The sequence below is a fragment of the Moschus berezovskii genome, chromosome 11 (assembly GCF_049115385.1).
Source record: "Moschus berezovskii isolate FMDL1 chromosome 11, NW_MosBer_1.0, whole genome shotgun sequence".
Classification (NCBI taxonomy): domain Eukaryota; kingdom Metazoa; phylum Chordata; class Mammalia; order Artiodactyla; family Moschidae; genus Moschus; species Moschus berezovskii.
In genome coordinates, this window is record NC_142470.1 from 46,032,352 (window position 1) to 46,053,125 (window position 20,774).

The 20,774-nt window shown below is 39.1% G+C and overlaps 1 protein-coding gene across 12 annotated transcripts in view; it reads right to left on the bottom strand.

Moving 5' to 3' along the window:
• Positions 1-20,774, bottom strand: part of EHBP1 (EH domain binding protein 1) — a 385,114-nt gene that overhangs the window by 273,819 nt on the left and 90,521 nt on the right. For all 12 annotated transcript variants that reach the window (XM_055400514.2, XM_055400518.2, XM_055400515.2 and 9 more), the window contains 2 exons: positions 16,129-16,224; positions 6,203-6,256 (listed from right to left, as the gene is read on the bottom strand). In XM_055400514.2, the coding sequence (XP_055256489.1) occupies positions 6,203-6,256; positions 16,129-16,224 (150 nt within the window). The remainder of the gene's footprint in view (positions 1-6,202; positions 6,257-16,128; positions 16,225-20,774) is intronic.

Here is a 20,774-nt window from a genome sequence, read left to right on the forward strand (position 1 = left end):
ATTCAGGACTGATTTCCTTTAGGATTGACTGGTTTGATCTCCTTGCAGTCCAAGGCACTCTCAAGAGTCTTCTCCAGCACCACAATTCAAAGGCATCCATTCTTCGGCGCTTGGTCGTTTTTATTACCCAGCTCTCACATCCATACATGACTATCGGAAATCCATAGCTTTGACTAGACGGACCTTTGTTGGCAAAGTAATGTCCCTGCTTTTTCAAATTTTGTCTAGTTTTGTCATTGCTTTTCTTCCAAGCAGCAAGAGTTTTTTTACTTTCATGGCTGCAGTCACCATCTACAGTGATTTTGGAGCTCAAGAAAATAAAGTCTGTTACTGTTTCCATTGTTTCTGCATCTATCTGCCATGAAGTGATGGGACCGGATGCCATGATCTTCATTTTTTGAATGTTCAGTTTTAAGCCACCTTTTTCACTCTCCTCTTTCACCTTCATCAAGAGGCTTTTTAATTCCTCACTGCTTTCTGCTATTAAGGGTGGTGTCATCTGCATATCTGAGGTTATTGATATTTCTCCCAGCAATCCTGATTTCAGCTTGATTCCAGCCCCACAATCTTGATTCCAGCCCAGCATTTTGCATGATGTACTCTGCACATAAGTTAAATAAGCAGGGTGACAATATACAGCCTTGATGTACTGCTTTCCCAAACTGGAACCAGTCCATTGTTTCGGATCCAGTTCTAACTGTTGCTTCTTGACCTGCATACAGGTTTCTCAGAAGGCAGGTAAGGTGGTCTGGTATAACCATCTCTTGGAGAATTATCCAGTTTTTTGCGATCCATACAGTCAAAGGCTTTAGCATAGTCAATGAAGCAGAAGTAGATGTTTTTCTGGCATTTCCTTGCTTTTTCTACGATCCAGTGGATATTGGCAATTTGATTTCTGGCTCCTCTGCCTTTCCTAAATCCAGCTTGAACATCTGGAAGTTCTCGGTTCACACACTGTTGAAGCCTAGCTTGAAGGATTTTGAGCATTACTTTGCTAGCATGTGAAATGAGCGCAACTGTGCGGTAGTTTGAACATTCTTTGGCATTGCTTTTCTTTGGGATTGGAATGAAAACTGATCTTTTCCAGTCCTGTGGCCACTGCAGAGTTTTCCAAATATGCTGGCATACTGAGTGCAGCGCTTTCACAGCATCATGAAATAGGATCTAAAATAGCTCAACTGGAATTCCATCACCTCCACTAGCTTTGTTCATAGTGATGCTTCCTAAGGCCCTCTTGACTTCACACTCCAGGATGTCTGGCTCTAGGTGAGTGATCACACCATCATGGTTATCTGGGTCATTAAGATCTTTTTGTATAGTTCTTCTGTGTATTTTTGCCACCTCTTAACATTTTCTGCATCTGTTACGTCCATACCATTCAGGTTCTCCTTAGTTATCTATTTTATATACAGTATCAATAGTATATATTTGTCAATACCAATTCCCAATTCATCCCACCTCCCGCTTCCCCCCTTGGTAGCCATAAGTTTGTTCTCTATATCTGTGTCTCTATTTCTGCTTTGCAAATGAGTTCATCTGTATCATTTTTCTAGATTCTACATATAAGCAATTCAGTCACCTTTAAATGAAAGCAATATATAAGGACAGGAGAGAAATATCTGAATGCAAAATCCTTTCAGATTTTCATAAATTTTTCCCCAATTTTTTACAGTTGCGTTTCCACACCAGATTTGACAGCAGTTTTTAACAACTCACTTCTATCAACTCTTTCTAAAGCATTTTAACAGTTTTCATGAAATAATTCCTCAAACTGATAGTTCACTGGCCTAGGAAATATCTAATTAAACTATATAATTACGACGACAGGCCAACAGCATTATAGGAGGTCTTGTAAAAGGGTCAAAAACAACTTACAACTCACTTGGGAGAGGAGTGTGTAGAAGTATGTCAGAGAGTAGCCTACTAACCATGTTGACACATGGGATTAAAACCAGGATGTCTTATGGATCGAATGGCAAGTATGAGGTAATCCATGTAAATTAAGTAGAGATTGACAAGAAGAGTTTCTACTGTAATGACATATGGATTCTTCATATACTATCTCACGGTCACTAGAGTCTACTTTTTAAATTTTTCTTCAATATAGTTAATGGATGCTACTGTAATTCCTCTCTTAAAAAGAATACTCCTTTAAGGATATTGAGTTTGACTATATCATTCATCTACTCACTCCTTCACCAAACATAAATGGAGCACCTACTGCACAGCAGGCGTTATATAAAAAAACTGTAGAGGATACAGAAATAAACGGAATAGAGATCCTCCCCAATTAAATTTACTTTGCCAAGCAATAGCCCTGTTAGCACCTCAGAAAACTGACCTAGGTTTTTCCACACATGCCCAATTCTAGTCTATCTTCTAGGTGAGAATATACCACTTTCTTTTGTTTTAGGTTTAACTATATAAACTCGTTCTTTCACATTAAATAGTTCACTATTTATGATGGCTGTCTTAATTTAAAATATATAAATTAGTTATGTTCTCCGTTAAGTTGATGCATTTTAAAGAGTTTAGTCACAACATGAGCATTCATGCTTTTTCCCATGAATTAAGAGTAAAACAATTTCACCATATTAAGAAGTCTGGTAACTTTAACCTATGTAAGTAAATAATGGATCCATTTAATATTTACCTTTTTCCATTTCAACTCTTAAAAAATATACATTATGCTAATCAAATAGGTCAAATCCCATAAATGTCTCTTTAAAAAAAAAAAACTGCTGTAAAACAGGTAAAAGTCAATAATAAAAAAATCATAAATTCACCTAATAAATTATTTGTTATTTCTTGCACTAGGTTCCTAGCAGTCATCATTATTATTGCTGTCACTATGATTAATAACTGAGGAATTGTGTATTCCTCCCACATGCTGAATAATTTTACTTTACTTCAGATTAGCTCTTCAGCACCTAGATTCCCCTAAATTTTGACCATCTCTTTAAATATGGTGATTTTTGTTTTTTGTTTAACACCCACAGCTGAGAAATTAGGCTTCTACTAGAAAAGCTAATATCTTCCTTTACATAAAAGGGAGTTGAAACCACAATTCAATTTTCTTTCTTTCTTTCTAATTTGGCATAGGAAATGACTATTATAGCAACAAGTGTAGGGGGTAAGAACTGTTGTGCTAAAAAAGTTCAGAACAGGAAACTAGGAGTAATACTTCCAATTCATTCCAGAAATAAAAATATACAGAAAATACTGAATATATATGCCAGTATTGACTTTTAAAGAAAGATATAAATTAGAGAGTTATTAAGTGATTCCAAAATGACATGCTAAATAACTTTTAAATATTTCATTCCCCACGAACTTGAAAACAAAAAATTTGATCTATAAAGAGATAATATTCAAAAGAGTTTATAAAAATATTCCCATTGACGGAAACAAAGTTATGGACCTAGAAAATCACTATGAGATGATTTAGTAGAACTCTTTCATTTTATAGGTGAAGAAATTAAGCCCTGGAAAATAATCTCAAGGTCACCAGCTTTGAAGGCACATCAGGATTTATACACAATTCTAACCAATCCAAAGTTCATGTCTTCTCTACACCAGGATATGGGAGAAAGGAAAATGCATTTTTTTTCAAAAAAGGAGGCAGAATGACAAGAAGTCAGAAAATCTTTCATCTATCAAAAAGCATAATGATGCTTGGAAAACTCTACAAATGCAGTATTCTCTCCGCAACACAACTCAGAGTAAGGTCTACAAAATTTTCTGATGACACAGGAAAATTTAATTGCCAGTAAACAGTTCAATTAAAATGATGGTTTATAAAGTTTTTAAACAATATGAATAATAGTTAAAAGTCACCTATGTTATTTTTATTATATTTTTGTGAATCTAATTTAGCAATAAACACTGCTGCTGCTGCTGCTAAGTCACTTCAGTCGTGTCCGACTCTATGTGACCCCACAGACGGCAGCCCACCAGGCTCCCCCATCCCTGGGATTCTCCAGGCAAGAACACTGGAGTGGGTTGCCATTTCCAATAAACACTAGGAGAGAAGAAATGCTAATGTATTTTATTTTCCATTTTCCTACTATGGCCATCCCCTCTTCAATCACTTTAGCAATAAATAGGCAAATCAGCTAAATAAGCTTCTGAGCTTATATATGTTTTTCATTAAAAGGATATAAATATACTCTTCAACTTGAGAAATGAAAGTTCAAATGAAAGTTTCCAATATGGAAAGGATGATTCAAAATATAACTTTTTATCTCATGATCCGTTTAAATCTCACTGTCTTAATTTTAGTATTTTTCTGTGCTGTGCTTAGTTGCTTAGTCATGCCCAGCTCTCTGTGATCCCAGGGATTGTAGCCTGCCAGGCTCCTCTGCCCATAGGGATTCTCCAGGCAAGAATAGTGAAGTGGGTTGCCAAGCCCTCCTCCAGGAGATCTTCCCAACCCAGGGACTGAACCCAGATCTCCTGCATTACAGGCACATTCTTTACCCTCTAAGCCACCAGGAAAGCCCAAGAATACTGTGGGTAGCCTATCCCTTCTCCCGGGGATCTTCCCGACCCAGGAATCGAACTGAGGTCTCCTGCATTGCAGGCAGGTTCTTCAACAGCTGAGCTACCAGGGAAGCCCAGTATTTTTCTACTGATTTTTAAAATATTTTTATAAAATATATAACACAGAACTTAAAAGATTTTTCCTAAAACTCTATAGATTTCAATGTACTTTGCATCCAAACCTAATCTGTGGCATACAGCTTTTTTTTATACTTGTATCTTTCAGTAACAGCTTATAATCTATTTCTCAGAAATTTAGAACTGCTGTGCCTCTATTCTAAGATTAATCAGATGTATAATAAGAACACCTTTCTAAACAAATATAAAATTATTGTTTACATATTTCTACCATTAGTTACAACCCAAAATTAACGGGCTAATTCTTTAGTACATCAGGTTAACAGAGCTATATAACAGAGCCATAAATATTGAAAACCACTAAAACCATCCATTGGGGAGAAGATTTTAACTCAATGAAAGCTAGATATTTGAGGCTGTAACCAATTTCAAGAAATGTAAGTTTGTTTGTTTTCAAAACCTCAATGCTACTCTAAGTACAGTGTTCAAACCTATCACTACAGAAAAGTCAGGATTGGTAACACGTGTGAACCTTTAACACAATGACACTAGCTTGACATCCAGCCACCAGAACTCCTTCCACTGTATTTGGACATGACCTCCCTCCCAAACTCCCCAGATCTCTATGTCTAAAAACGGCCCAGCTACTTTTCGAAAAAGTATAAGATTCCTTTTACCACTAAAATACAAAACAAAATCGCTCACAAAAAAGAATATGCTGTTTTACAAAGCATGTTATAAAACTGTTGCAAATATATTTTAGAACTGTAGTAATGATCATGATAATGATGTCAATGACAATGATAAAAGCTAATACTTTCAATATTCATTGAAATTATTTAATCATCACAACCCTATAAATTGATTGCTGAGTAGTTAAGAGACTTACCACAATCACAGAGCTTATAAATGGAAGATCTAGGGCTTGCAATCTGTCTCTCAGACTTCAGAACCCACACGTAGTTTCACTGCCTGTCTTCCCTAATCTCCATTCAATAAACATTCATTAAACAACTACTATCTTCTTGCAAGTCAACTGGGACTCCATCATAAAATGCAAACTAATTGAAAATGATTATTAAAGAACTACTGGAGAATCCTTCAACCCAAAGAGTTAAAGCATACACTTTATTTTCAAATATTTCTAAGATCATTCATAATTTTGATCAACAAATGTTTAAAAGAGCATTTATGTTATGTGAGAAGCACCATGTCAGATGCTAAATAGATAAAAAGATGAATAAGACACGATCCTTCCCTCAGACTCCCAACAGAATACATAGAGCATATACATAATTCAGGATCGATGAGTAGTTTTACTTTTATGTTTTTAACAGAAATATTGGATTGGCCAAAAAGTTCATTTGGGTTTTCCCATAACATCTTACAGAAAAACCTGAAGGAAATTTTTGGCTGACTCAATGTTCACAAATAATTCTACTGGTTATTATTTCACTTAAAAAATTCTAAAAGCTACAAATCACTAATTTTTTATAAGGCAACATTTCTTCTGCCATCAAAATGCCCCTTAGTAATGTATACAGTTAAAAATATGAAAGATGACAGAATTTACAAAGCTTACATTTTCTATGACAAATGTCCACTCTTTATCTTCAAATTCCTCTGCATGAGGATCCTGTAACAAAAGCAAAATATAAAGTTGAAATACATTTTTTTAATCCAGTCAGTTCAATTAGGAAAATACAAACAGCCTTGATTTTAGCTTTTACCAACTTTTAAAAAAGGGAGGGGCAGAACAGCCTGCTTTTAAGAAACTTTCATAATTTATCTAAATTTAAAACATTATTTTTATTAAGAAATTCTGTCTTACTTAGGTTAATACATATCATTATTTTCCATCATTGCATAAAACAAAACAACAGGAAACCATAAAAATATTTTATGACAGAGGTTATACATGGAATTTTAAAAAGTGGTACAAACGAACCTATTTATAAAACAGAAATAGAGTCAAAGAGGTAGAAAACAAACTTATGCTTACCAAGGGGAAAAAGAGGGGAGGGATAAACTGGGAGATTGAGATTGACATACACACACTGCTGCTGCTGCTAAGTTGCTTCAGTCATGTCTGACTCTGTGATCCCATAGACAGCAGCCCAACAGGCTCCCCCATCCCTGGGATTCTCCAGGCAAGAACACTGGAGTAGGTTGCCATTTCCTTCTCCAATGCATGAAAGTGAAAAGTGAAAGTGAAGTCGCTCAGTCATGTCTGACTCTTAGCGACCCCATGGACTGCAGCCTACCAGGGTCCTCTGTCCTTGGGATTTTCCAGGTAAGAGTACTGGAGTGGGGTGCCATTGCCTTCTCCAACACACACTGCTACTGCTGCTGCTGCTGCTGCTGCTAAGTCACTTCAGTCGTGTCCGACCCTGTGTGACCCCATAGACGGAAGCCCACCAGGCTCCCCCGTCCCTGGGATTCTCCAGGCAAGAACACTGGAGTGGGTTGCCATTTCCTTCTCCAATGTGTTAAAGTGGAAAGTGAAAAGTGAAAGTGAAGTCGCTCAGTCGTGTCCGACCCGTAGCGACCCCATGGACTGCAGCCTACCAGGCTCCTCCATCCATGGGATTTTCTAGGCAATAGTACTGGAGTGGCTTGCCATTGCCTTCTCCGCCAACACACACTACTATATATAAAATAGATAGCACAGGTAGCTCTACTCAATACTCTGTAATGGTCTATATAGGAATAGAATCTGAAAGAGTGACTTACACGTATATTTATGACTGATTCACTTTGCTGTACAGCAGAAACTAACACAACTTTGTAAATAATCTATACCCCAATAAAAATTAATTTAAAAAAGAAACCCAGGAACAGATAACTTAGTGAGTGAACTATTAAGAAGCACTTTTTGTGCAGTGTTCAGTCACTCAGTCATGTCTGACTCTGTGACCCCATGGACTGTAGCCCACCAGGCTCACTTATTAAGATACGGATAACCTTATTAGTATTTTGAACTCAAAGTATTACTTGAGGCAAGGTTTTTTTGGTGCAGAGGTTACATACTATAAACATCTGGAATTTCAAAGTACTACAAAGAACTTCATAACCTACACAAAATGACATATCTGATGTTGATACCCTCATCACCAGAGGCCTGAGAAAGGGTAACAGAGCCTACAACCAAATGCAGCTTTTTTCTAAATGAGTCACACTTTAACCAAGTATTTGACAAATATTTATTGGCTACTTATTATATAAGGAATTACAGAGGCGTTATATGGATTCAAACATAGTTGTCCTTGCTTTCAAAGACAAACACAACTAATCTAAATACATAAATGATGAATGAAATACATGGTTTTACTAGAGATTAGAAGATAATACATTTCTTAGAGGAAGGAACAGGAAAAGCTTTATGAGTGAGGAAGCATTTAGTCTAGATGGGATTGTATAGGATTTCCACAGATACTAGAATAAGTAAAGGTGAAAGGGAAGAGATTTTAAGACATAAAAGGAAAAGCAGTGGAGTAGCATCGTAAGTGATTTAACTTATTCAAGTTCAACTTCATGTTTTAGAGGTGGGGGAGGGATGGGGGTCAGAGAAGGCAATGGCAAGCCACTCCAGTACTCTTGCCTAGAAAATCCCATGGATGGAGGAGCCTGGTAGGCTGCAGTCCGTGGGGTCGCTAGGGGTCGGACACGACTGAGCGACTTTACTTTCACTTTTCACTTTCACACATTGGAGAAGGAAATGGCAACTCACTCCAGTGTTCTTGCCTGGAGAATCCCAGGGAAGGGGGAGCCTGGTGGGCTTCTGTCTATGGGGTCACACAGAGTCGGACACGACTGAAGTGACTTAGCAGCAGCAGCAGCAGGGATGGGGGTACTGAGAGGGAGAGCACATGCAAATAGATGCTATTCCCCTACTGTGTCTCATGGACCACATGCTTCTCATAGGGAGGTTCCTTATTCATGACTGATTCCACTATAGTCTATTATTAACCTTCAGTTTCTACTGCCACAGCGGAGTTTGGGTCCTCATCACTTTGTGCCTAGGCTATTTCAAAATAAAAGTAACTGCAGCACTCTCGGTCTCTCTGCTCTCCAATTAATCTTGTACACAGATTAATTCTCCTAAACCACGGTTCTGACCATGTAAGTACCAACTAAGAGTTTTTCAATGATCCCTACAACCCATGGGATAAATTTCAAACTTCTTCATTACTTCATTTTTGTTTATTTTTCTACTTTAAAAGTATGGTGACTAGCTGATTCTGAGCTGTCTTAAGACAACTATGACAAATCCACACAGTGTAAATCTACACAGATAGTATAAAGACCTGCCAAAAAGGAGTTTATTTGGTGGTGATGTTCAGGGACAGGCAGGAAAGGGTAGAAAGGAAAAAGAGGTAGAGGACTCTACTTGATACTTATTTCCCCAGGCTGGCCCTGCCCAGGTTTGTGGAGGTTTATGGAGAATGACTACTGTAAATAAAGGTTAAAGGATTTTTTTCATGAGAGATTTAGGACCCAAATAGTGCTACTTTAGAGACCAAGTAATAGTGTAACACAATGCTTAGGAAAAAGATATATTACTACCCTTCCTGCTTGCCCCCCACCCACACCACTAAGAATGCAGCCTAGCTCTAGTGCAACTTTTACAATTAATATATGTGTGTGTGTGTGTTGCTCAGTCATGTTCAACTCTTTGTGACCCCATGGACTGTAGCCCGCCAGGCTCCTCTGTCCATGAAATTCTCCAGGCAAGAATACTGGAGTGGGTTACCATTTCCACCTCCAGAGGATCTTCCCAATTCAGGGACTGAACCCAGGTCTCCTGCACTGTGGGCAGATTCTTTACCATCTAACTCACCAGAGAAGCTCCAATAGTAGTGGTATTAGTGATAATACAAAATATTTGCAAAGTACACACTCTGCCTCAGTCACTGTGTTAAGGATTTTAATCATCACAACTAGTTATGAAATAAGTATCATTTTCATTTCTAGTTAAAAGAACAGAAAATTGAGACCTAAAAGATGTAACTTCCCACAAATAAGTGTTAAAATTACATGCAAATTCTAGGTCTGTCTGACTTTTAGCCATGTTGTTAGTTCAGTTCTATCTCTGTGTTCCCAGGGACCTAGAAAAGTACCTGGAACATGGTAGTTTCTCAAGAAAACTTGATTAATGAATTAATGAATATATGCCTTGAAACTTAACAAATATTGACTTCCACCTTATATATGATATACATTAATTCTCAAAGTTGATAAAACATTTTTTAGAAACACAGATGAATATTACCCATAACAGAATAATTTTAATGGGGCCAAGGGTCACATCTGATAAGGTAAAGTCACTAAAAAGATGTAAAGGAGCAACAATAATGTTCGTTTTCAAGTTACTTTAAAATGATATATCCATAAAGCTCATTAATTCTTATTGACTAAACAAAAACACTAGTAATGAAAGCTGCTTCCACCTTGAATCAATTAAGTCTTCTTTACATCCTGCTCTCCATCCTCTGCTGCTGCTGCTGCTAAGTCACTTCAGTCATGTCCGACTCTATGTGACCCCATAGACAGCAGCCCAACAGGCTCTGCCGTCCCTGGGATTCTCCAGGTAAGAACAATGGAGTGGGTTGCCATTTCCTTCTCCAGTGCATGAAAGTAAAAAGTGAAAGTGAAGTCGCTCAGTCGTGTCCGACTCTTTGCGACCCCATGGACTGCAGCCTACCAGGCTCCTCCGTCCATGGGATTTTCCAGGCAACAGTACTGAAGTGGGTTGCCATTGCCTTTTCCGCTCTATCCTCTAGTGTCTCTTTTATTACCACTGAACTAAAGAGAAAAAGTGAAACAGCTGAAAGAGCCATTTCCCTTCTCAACCCTAAAAGGCTTTTTTTCATTTACCAGAAATAGCTATTTTCAAGCTAATTCAACTTTCAAAATCAAGCGTCCAGGCTAAAGAAATTAATTTCTGGTTAAGTCATAGAAAAGTGAAACTTCTTGATAACTTCTTTTAAAAGCACTTTGTCTATGAACACATCTCTATGAATACGAGCAGTTCTTTCCTATTTTGCAAATTTCAGGATTAAGTAAATTGTGAGACTTTAATATAAGTAAAAGAAAGGAGGAAATATGAAAAGGCTTTCCACTTGAATATTTTAAAATGCTGTTCAAAAACCAAAAATTAATATGAGAGAATGAAAAACAATTTTGTTTTGTTTTACTTTTTGGTTCTTCTATTACAACCCTGGGCAGACATGGAGCCAGGAAGATAAAGATATTTAAAGATATTCACTGAAGAGAAATGTGTAATACAGCAAACTGGGAAGGAGGGAGTATTTGAGTTTATTTCCCTACAGACTAACATTTAAAAGACATAAAAGTTCAGTGATAGGATTTGCTGAACATTCTCATTAGTACTTGAAAACTACTCACCTCCTAATCCTCCAAGTAATACATTTCAACAGCCACTTTCAACTCAAAATCACTCAGTTAGTGCATATCCTTTGCCCAAACACGTAGCTATCAGCCATTTATCAGCTATCTTCTAACCCCTTGTTGCTGCTGCTGCTAAGTCACTTCAGTCGTGTCTGACTCTGTGTGACCCCATAGACGGCAGCCCACCAGGCTGCCCCGTCCCTGGGATTCTCCAGGCAAGAACACTGGAGTGGGTTGCCATTTCCTTCTCCAATGTGTGAAAGAGAAAAGTGACACCGAAGTCGCTCAGTCGTGTCCAACCCTTAGCGACCCCATGTTTTCTACGTCATTTTTAGAAAAGTTGTCTAACTATGTCCATTCATTTGCTTTAACAATAAAAACAGACTAAATCAAAACAGAAGATTACTTAAAAGTTTTCCTCAAGCATGTCATAGATTCTGCTGTGGTAATCTGTATTAAGACTGGTTTTTACTACAGAACAGGCCAAGAATACACAGAGTTCAGTTCAGTTCGGTCGCTCACTCGTGTCCGACTCTTTGCGACCCCATTAATCACAGCACGCCAGGCCTCCCTGGACAACACCAACTCCCGGAGTTCACTCAAACTCATGTCCATCAATTCGGTGATGTCATCCAGCCATCTCATTCTCTGTCATCCCCGTCTCCTCCCGCCCCCAATCCCTCCTAGCATCAGACTCTTTTCCAGTGAGTCAACTCATCGCATGAGGTGGCCAAAGTACTGGAGTTTCAGCTTTAGCATCAGTCCTTCCAATGAACACCCAGGATTGATCTCCTTTAGAATGGACAGGTTGGATCACCTTGCAGTCCAAGGGACTCTCAAGAGTCTTCTCCAGCACCAGGGTTCAAAAGCATCAATTCTTCGGCGATCAGCTTTCTTCACAGTCCAACTCTCACATCCATACATGACCACGGGAAAAACCATAGCCTTAACTAGACGGACCTTTGTTGGCAAAGTAATGTCTCTGCTTTTTAATATACTATCTAGATTGGTCATAACTTTCCTTCCAAGGAGTAAGCATCTTTTAATTTCATGGCTGCAATCACCATCTGCAGTGATTTTGGAGCCCCAAAAAAAAAGGTCTGACACTGTTTCCACTGTTTCCCCATCTATTTCCCATGAAGTGATGGGACCAGAAGCCATGATCTTCGTTTTCTGAATGTTGAGCTTCAAGCCAACCTTTTCACTCTCCTCTTTCACTTTCATCAAGAGGCTTTTGAGTTCCTCTTCACTTTCTGCCATTAGGGTGGTGTCATCTGCATATCTGAGGTTATTGATATTTCTCCCAGCAATCTTGATTTCAGCTTGTGCTTCTTCCAGCCCCGCGTTCCTCATGATGTACTCTGCATATAAGTTAAATAAGCAGGGTGACAATATACAACCTTGACGTACTCCTTTTCCTATTTGGAACCAGTCTGTTGTTCCATGACCAGTTCTGACTGTTGCTTCCTGACCTGCATACAGGTTTCTCAAGAGGCAGGTCAGGTGGTCTGGTATTCCCATCTCTTTCAGAATGTTCCACAGTCTATTGTGATCCACACAGTCAAAGGCTTTGGCATAGTCAATGAAGCAGAAATAGATGTTTTTTTGGAACTCTCTTGCTTTCTCCATGATCCAGCGGATGTTGGCATTTGATCTCTGGTTCCTCTGCCTTTTCTAAAACCTGCTTGAACACCTGGAAGTTCACGGTTCACATATTGCTGAAGCCTGGCTTGGAGAATTTTGAGCATGACTTTACTAGTGTGTGACATGACACACAGAAGAACTGTACAAAAAAGATCTTCACGAACAAGATAATCACGATAACATGATCACTGACTTAGAGCCAGACATCTTGGAATGTGAAGTCAAGTGGGCCTTAGAAAACATCACTACGAACAAAGCTAGTGGAGGTGATGGAATTCAATTTGAGCTATTTCAAATCTTGAAAGACGATGCTGTGAAAGTGCTGCACTCAATATGCCAGCAAATTTGGAAAACTCAGCAGTGGCTACAGGAAAGGCAATGCCAAAGAATGCTCAAACTACCGCACAATTGCACTCATCTCACATGCTAGTAAAGTCATGCTCAAAATTCTCCAAGCTAGACTTCAGCAATATGTGAACCGTGAACTCCCAGATGTTCAAACAAGTTTTAGAAAAGGCAGAGGAACCAGAGATCAAATTGCCAACATCCGCTGGATCATGGAGAAAGCAAGAGAGTTCCAGAAAAACATCTATTTCTGCTTCATTGACTATGCCAAAGCCTTTGACTTGTGGATCACAATAAACTGTGGAACATTCTGAAAGAGATGGGAATACCAGACCACCTGACCTGCCTCTTGAGAAACCTGTATGCAGGTCAGGAAGCAACAGTCAGAACTGGACATGGAACAACAGACTGGTTCCAAATAGGAAAAGGAGTACGTCAAGGTTGTATATTGTCACCTTGCTTATTTAACTTATATGCAGAGTACATCATGAGGAATGCTGGGCTGGAAGAAGCACAAGCTGGAATCAAGATTGCTGGGAGAAATATCAATAACCTCAGATATGCAGATGACACCACCCTAATGGCAGAAAGTGAAGAGGAACTCAAAAGCCTCTTGATGAAAGTGAAAGAGGAGAGTGAAAAGGTTGGCTTGAAGCTCAACATTCAGAAAACAAAGATCATGGCATCTGGTCCCATCACTTCATGGGAAATAGATGGGGAAACAGTGGAAACAGTGTCAGACTTTATTTTTTGGGCTCCATAATCACTGCGGAAGCTGATTGCAGCCATGAAATTAAAAGACGCTTACTCCTTGGAAGGAAAGTTATGACCAACCTAGATAGTATATTAAAAAGCAGAGACATTACTTTGCCAACAAAGGTCCGTCTAGTCAAGGTTATGGTTTTTCCAGTGGTCATGTATGGATGTGAGAGTTGGACTGTGAAGAAAGCTGATTGCTGAAGAATTGATGCTTTTGAACTGTGGTGCTGGAGAAGACTCTTGAGAGTCCCTCGGATTTCAAGGAATACAACCAGTCCATTCTAAAGGAAATCAATCCTAGGTGTTCATTGGAAGGACTGATGCTAAAGCTGAAACTCCAATACTTTGGCCACCTCATGCAACGAGTTGACTCACTGGAAAACACTCTGATGCTGGGAGGGATTGGGGGCGGGAGGAGATGGGGATGACAGAGAATGAGATGGCTGGATGGCATCACCGACTCAATGGACATGAGTTTGAGTGAGCTCCGGGAGTTGGTGATGGACAGGGAGGCCTGGCGTGCTATGATTAATGGGGTCGCAAAGAGTCGGACACGACTAAGCGACTGAACTGACTCACTGACTGACTGAGGCCATGCGATGTAAAACAAACCCAAAACCAAACATACAACAACCACACCCCAGGGCTAAATCACAGTGTGACAGGGCAAGTTACCTTCTTCTTTAGTCTTAGTTTCCTTATCAGTACAATGGAAACAATTCTAGAACTTCAGGGTTACTTTGAGAATTAAATGAAATAGTACTCTAAAGGTATTGTTGTTAACTACCAATCTTACTATATGACTTTAGTAGGAGAGGTAGGAGCTTCCAAGGTAGTTCAAAAAGTAAAGAATCTGCCTGCAATGCGGGAGACCTGGGTTCGAGCCCTGAGTCAGGAAGATCCCCTGGAGGAAGAAATGGCAACCCAGTCTATTATTCTTGCCTGGAGAATTTCATGGACAGAGAAGCCTGCTGGGCCACAGTCCAGGGGCTTACAAAGACTGAGACATGACTGAGTGACTAGCACGCAGAGAAGAGGTATGGATGGGGAGGGGTGGGGGATTAATAACACGCTTTTACGACAGCTGACTGAAGGGTAATAGGATGATTCTGATCTTTCCTGAAAAAAAAGGAAGAGCAGCTACAACCTCACGCCTCATTTCTCCCTGGGCCAACAGTGTATAAATGATATGCATAATCATGTGATGCTATAATGTCAATAACAATAGCATTACAACTGTAAAACACACATAAGTGTTAAGAATCGTTCATAAAATAGAATATCTATGAAACACAGAGCATTTGAAAGTAGTGTCCCATTGATGGGTTAGTACATTAACATTCGTTATACTGCTTTGTTCTATTGATCTCTTCAGTAGTTCCAGAGCACATCAATTAATATATTGAAATATAAAATCAAAAGTACTTTTTTACACAGTGATTTCACACTTGAAGCCATATAACTTTGCTCTACTTAGATGTCATATCCTATAGTATTTAGTGGATTTTCATAAGTTTATGTTACTAAATTATGCTCAATGAGATTTCCTTCATTCTATCCTTTTGCAAAAGTAAAGTTAACATGATTGGAATGATTCAAAGAAGAAATAAAGCATTTGTTTCCTATGTACCACTTCTAAGAAGGCTGAAGCTGAGACATATTTGTCTCCACCATTTTTTTTTTCAGCAGGTAAGAAATTGGTTAGGAAAGTAATTATTCTAGTGCTTAGTTTTCATATGTGTGAGGACTATTTTAGAACATTAAGAAATAGAGAAGACATTCAAGAAAAAACATATATAAAAAGTAACATATATGAACAGCTATGTTTTTTGGATCTGGACTTTGAATTTATTACCAGAATTTTTATTTTAAGCTATAGTATTTATAAGCTATAAAAATAAATAAAATATTTACCAAAACTCCATTTTAAATTTACCTTCCTATATTAACATCAATAAAATACCATATATCAATTTTAAAAAACATCGTGTTTTTAGTCAAACAAAGTTAACAAAATGAGACTCAGGACAAGAATTCCGCAAACCTCAGCTTTCCACAGAAAAAGCACTTTAAATTTTCCTGTGGGTAGAATGTAGGAAGCAATAAAAGAAGTGTTCCAGTTGATCTTAACTGGAATAAGTTCAAAAAGACTCTCAAATTATTTGGACTTCATACACCATGAAACACCTTGCATTGTTATAAACTGCTACATCTCTAAAAATAATGCATATTAAGGTCCTTACTGCTCATTAAGGACTCAAGTGTGTAGAACAGTGAATACTGAAATATTCCATCATTTATAACAATGATTGCACAGTAAATCCTATAACCTATAAAAATGGAACTTACCTTAAAAAGCGTCACAGTGATTTCAATGTTTTCAGGAACAGGCCATACGACAACACCACGGTATGGATTTTTTATTCCAGGCTGCCAGCTATGAGCCTACCAAAAAAAAAAAAATCTTCAACTTGAAGTACAGAAAATGCAATATTAATAATTTGCAAAGATATATTGCCCCTATATAACTATCCATTAGATCTATCTCCCTAAAACAAAAATGATTAGTCAAATAGAACTTTTCAAGCATCAAACTTGGGCCATGACAGTTCGTGGCTCAGATGATAAAGAATCTGCCTGCAGTGCAGGAGACCTGGGTTCAATCCCTTGGTCAGCAAGATCTCCTAGAGGAGGAAATGGCAACCTACTCCAGTATTCTTGCCTGGAGAATTCCATGGATAGAAGAGCCTGGCAGGCTACAGTACATAGGGTTGCAAATAGTTGGACAAAACTGAGCAACTAACACTTACTCATGACAGTTATATCACATGTAAGCTATAGATTACTATCTGTAAACAAACATTTACCCTCTCCTATACACACACACCGGAGAAGGCAATGGCAAGCCACTCCAGTACTCTTGCCTAGAAAATCCCATGGATGGAGGAGCCTGGTAGGCTGCAGTCCGTGGGGTCGCTAAGGGTCAGACACGACTGAGTGACTTCACTTTCACTTTTCACTTTCACACATTGGAGAAGGAAATGGCAACCCACTCCAGTGTTCTTGCCTGGAGAATCCCAGGGACGGGGGACACTGGTGGGCTTCTGTCTATGGGGTCACACAGAGTCGGACACGACTGAAGTGACACAGCAGCAGCAGCAGCATACACACAACACACGAAGATAGAAAAATGAGATGTATCATATTTTCAAAAGCTATTTCAAATTTAAGAAAAATCTTTTCAGGAGAAATATTTTTAAAATTATTTTGTGATCTCAGAACTTAAAGGCAAATTCAAATAGGTGGGGAAACAATGGAAAAGTGACAGACTTTATTTTCTTGGACTCCAAAATCACTGTGGACAGTGACTTCAGCCATGAAATTAAAAGATACTTGTTGCTTAAAAGAAAAGCAATGATAAACCTAGACAGTTTTATAAAGCAGAGATATTACTTTGCCTACAGAGGTCCACTTAGTCAAAGGTATGGTTTTTCCAGTAGTCACGTACAGATATGAGAGCTGGACAATAAAAAAAGGCTGAGCGCCGAAGAATTGATGCCTTCAAACTGTGGTGCTGAAGAATACTCTTGAAAGTCCCTTGGACAGCAAGGAGATCAAACTAGTCAATCTTAAAGGAAATCAACCCTGAATATTTATTGGAAGAACTGATGCTGAAGCTCTAATACTTTGGCCACCTGTGCGAATACCGACTCATTGGAAAAGACCTCAATGCTGAGAAAGATTGAGAGCAGACGGAGAAGGGGGTGACAGAGGATGAGATATTGGATGGCATCATCGACTCCATGACCCTGAGCAAACTCCAGGAGACAATGAGGTACACAGAAGCCTAGCATGCTGCAGTCCATGGGATTGCAAAGAGTTGGACACAGCCTGAGCAATTAAACAGCAACAAATCAGAGAAAAGTAGCCTTGAGAAGGTGACAAGAGCAGACCACAGGAGGTGAATCAGATCATTTAAACAAGGGAAGAGTTTTCTAGGTAGATGGACCAGCAACTGGAAAGGTGCTGAGGCAGTTAGATAACAACAAGGCCAATGTGGCTGGGGCAGAGCGGTTAACGAGAAGAGCAGTAGAAGACAAGACTAGGGAAATCATGGAGGGCCCAGTCACACAAGGTTCTGGCAGGCCATCCAAAGATTCTGGCTTGTAATTTGAGAGAGATGAGAAGCCACTGGAGGATTTTAACAGAAGAGTGATGATCCAAGTTACGTTTTTTTTTTTTTAGCTCTTGCAAATCTATTTAGAATAGACTCCAGATGTTTGAGCAAACTCCAGGAGAAAACAGTGAAGGACAGGGAAGCCTCGCAGGCTGCAGTCCATGGGGCTGCAAAGAGCTGGACACGACTGAGTGACCGAACCACAACAACCAGGTGTAAGAGAGGAACCAGGGAGACAATAAAGAAGCCGTGCAATGACCCCAAGGAGAGCTGACGGTGACGTGGCGTAGGGTGGCATGAAAGTGGAATGAAGTGATCAGACTCCATATTTTTCTTTTCATTTTCAAGACAGAATCAATAAGATGTTGTCTGACTGTATGAAAGAAAGTAGCCAAGGATGACTGTATGACTTTTGCCCTTAGAAAGGAAAGGAAAGTGAAGTCGCTAAGTCATGTCCAACTCTTTGCGACCCCTGGACTGTAGCCTACCAGGCTCCTCCATCCAAGGAATGAAGCAAGTACAAAATAGGAATTGCTATTAACAGATACGAGATAAAACTGCAGAAGGATCAGGTTTGGAAAATCAGATTAGGAACTTGATTTTATACACATTAAATCTAAGGTGCCTATTAGATATTCAAGTGTAGCCGTTTAACTAGGCAGCTGGATATAACTGCCCAGAGTTATAAATTTGGGAATCATCAGCTTACAGGTGATCCTTAAAGCTTAAGGGTGGATGTAATCCCAAGGGAGTGACAGGAGGGAGGAAGGGAAACAGAGAGAGAGGGAGAAAATAAAGGTTCAAGAACTGAACTTTGGAGCACATCAATAACAGGTCCAGGAAATGAGGAGTAAAGAAAGGTCAGTAAGTAGAAGGAAAACCAGAGGCAAGTGGTTATTATGAAAGTCTAGTGGAGAAAATGTTTTAAGGAGACACGAACAATTATCTGTGCCAAATCTTGGTGACAGGTCAAGAGGATGAGGTCTGGAAAATGACCCCTGGATTTAACAAAGCCAAAGCCATCACTGACTTCACAAGAGCCGTTTCAGTGGAGTGGTGAAGGTAAACACCTGACTCGATCAGCATGGGTTCAAGAAAGAATAGGAAGAAAGACACTGAAGCTAGCAAGCACATTCAACTTCTCTGGGCTATTCTGCTGAAAGAGAAAGAAAGAAATAGGTTAGTGCTAGTATGAGAAATATTGTCAGACCAGAATTTTTTAAGACAAACAAATATTTTTAGGGTGATGGGAAACACTCAGTTGAAAGGGAAATTTTAATGATGCAGAAGAGAAATAATTGCTAGAGTAATGTCTTTAACAGTATGAAAGGAGACAGACTGGCTTGTGCTGAGAGCACAGATCATTCTTCCGTAATAATAGAAAAGAAGTTAGAGTATTTGAAGTGCAGACGCATGTCAGGGAGCAGATTTAACACATCTGAGAGGACACTGAGACTGAGGACACTGAGACACAGACTTGACCAATACCGCACAGCAAGTTCAGTTCAGTTCAGTCGCTCAGTCGTGTCCGACTCTCCGCGACCCCATGAATCACAGCACGCCAGGCCTCCCTGTCCATCACCAACTCCCGGAGCTCACTCAAACTCACGTCCACAGAGTTGGTGATGCCATCCAGCCATCTCATTCTCTGTCGTCCCCTTCTCCTCCCGCCCCCAACCTTTCCCAGCATCAGTCTTTTCCAGTGAGTCAACTCGTCGCATGAGGTGGCCAAAGTATTGCAGTTTCAGCTACTGTGAAGAAAGCTGATCGCCGAAGAATCGATGCTTTTGAACTGTGGTGTTGGAGAAGACTCTTGAGAGTCCCTTGTACTGCAAGGAGATCCAACCAGTCCATTCTAAAGGAGATCAATCCTGGGTGTTCATTGGAAGGACTGATGCTAAAGCACAGCAAGTAAGAGGCAGAAATTGGATCTGAATCCAGGAAGTGGAACTGAGAAGTGATCAAGATCACAGAAACTTACATCCATATAAATCTTATCATATCTTGTTGTTTAAAACACCAGCAGAATACTGTAAGTCAACTATACTTCAATAAAAAATAGAGTCTTAGCACACCACAGCCAATGGTAAAGAACGGAGTTTGTTGATTAAAAAACGTCTCCAGAGATTCTTCTATTCCCCTGCCTTATTTCTATGCCTGTTGACAGTCTGAGAACACAACTCCACAGAGTAAACAATCTGAATTTTGAAAAGTAAATTGCTGCCATCTTAGATAATCTCTAATTAGAACTCCTCTCTACATAGTCTACATACTTAATTCTGAAGATTTGTGACAACTGTAATTCTCATGTACTCTGATAGATGAAGCTATTTCTCTAGTCCCTTCAAACTTCCCATAATTATATTTTCATAGTCTCCCCATACATTGAAAAATACTATAATAATTTAATTTTTCTTATTAACGACAATAGAAAAGATAGTATTTGAACAATTCTGAATTTTAAAAAGTACCATCAAAGAATTTAAGACCTGAAAATATCCTTAGGAGATCTAATCAGGTACAGATAATTAAACTGAAGCAATAAAGAGTAAATGGCTTGCTAGGAGAACCAGCTCTATGATTTTCAAGTTCAGGGTTCTTCAGCCAACCAACATCACAGCCAGCTCTATCTTTGATTCACACAGTAGTCAAGAAGATAGTCTTCAATCCCTAAGGTCTTAACATTTATATGCATGAGACAAAGATCAAAGTGTGAAAAGCAGGGAATGTGGAGACCAACAAACAACTGGGCAGAATTAGAAAACAGTGATATTAAGTAATTACCTAATGCTGGTCCTCTAAATGACCTCTTTCAATT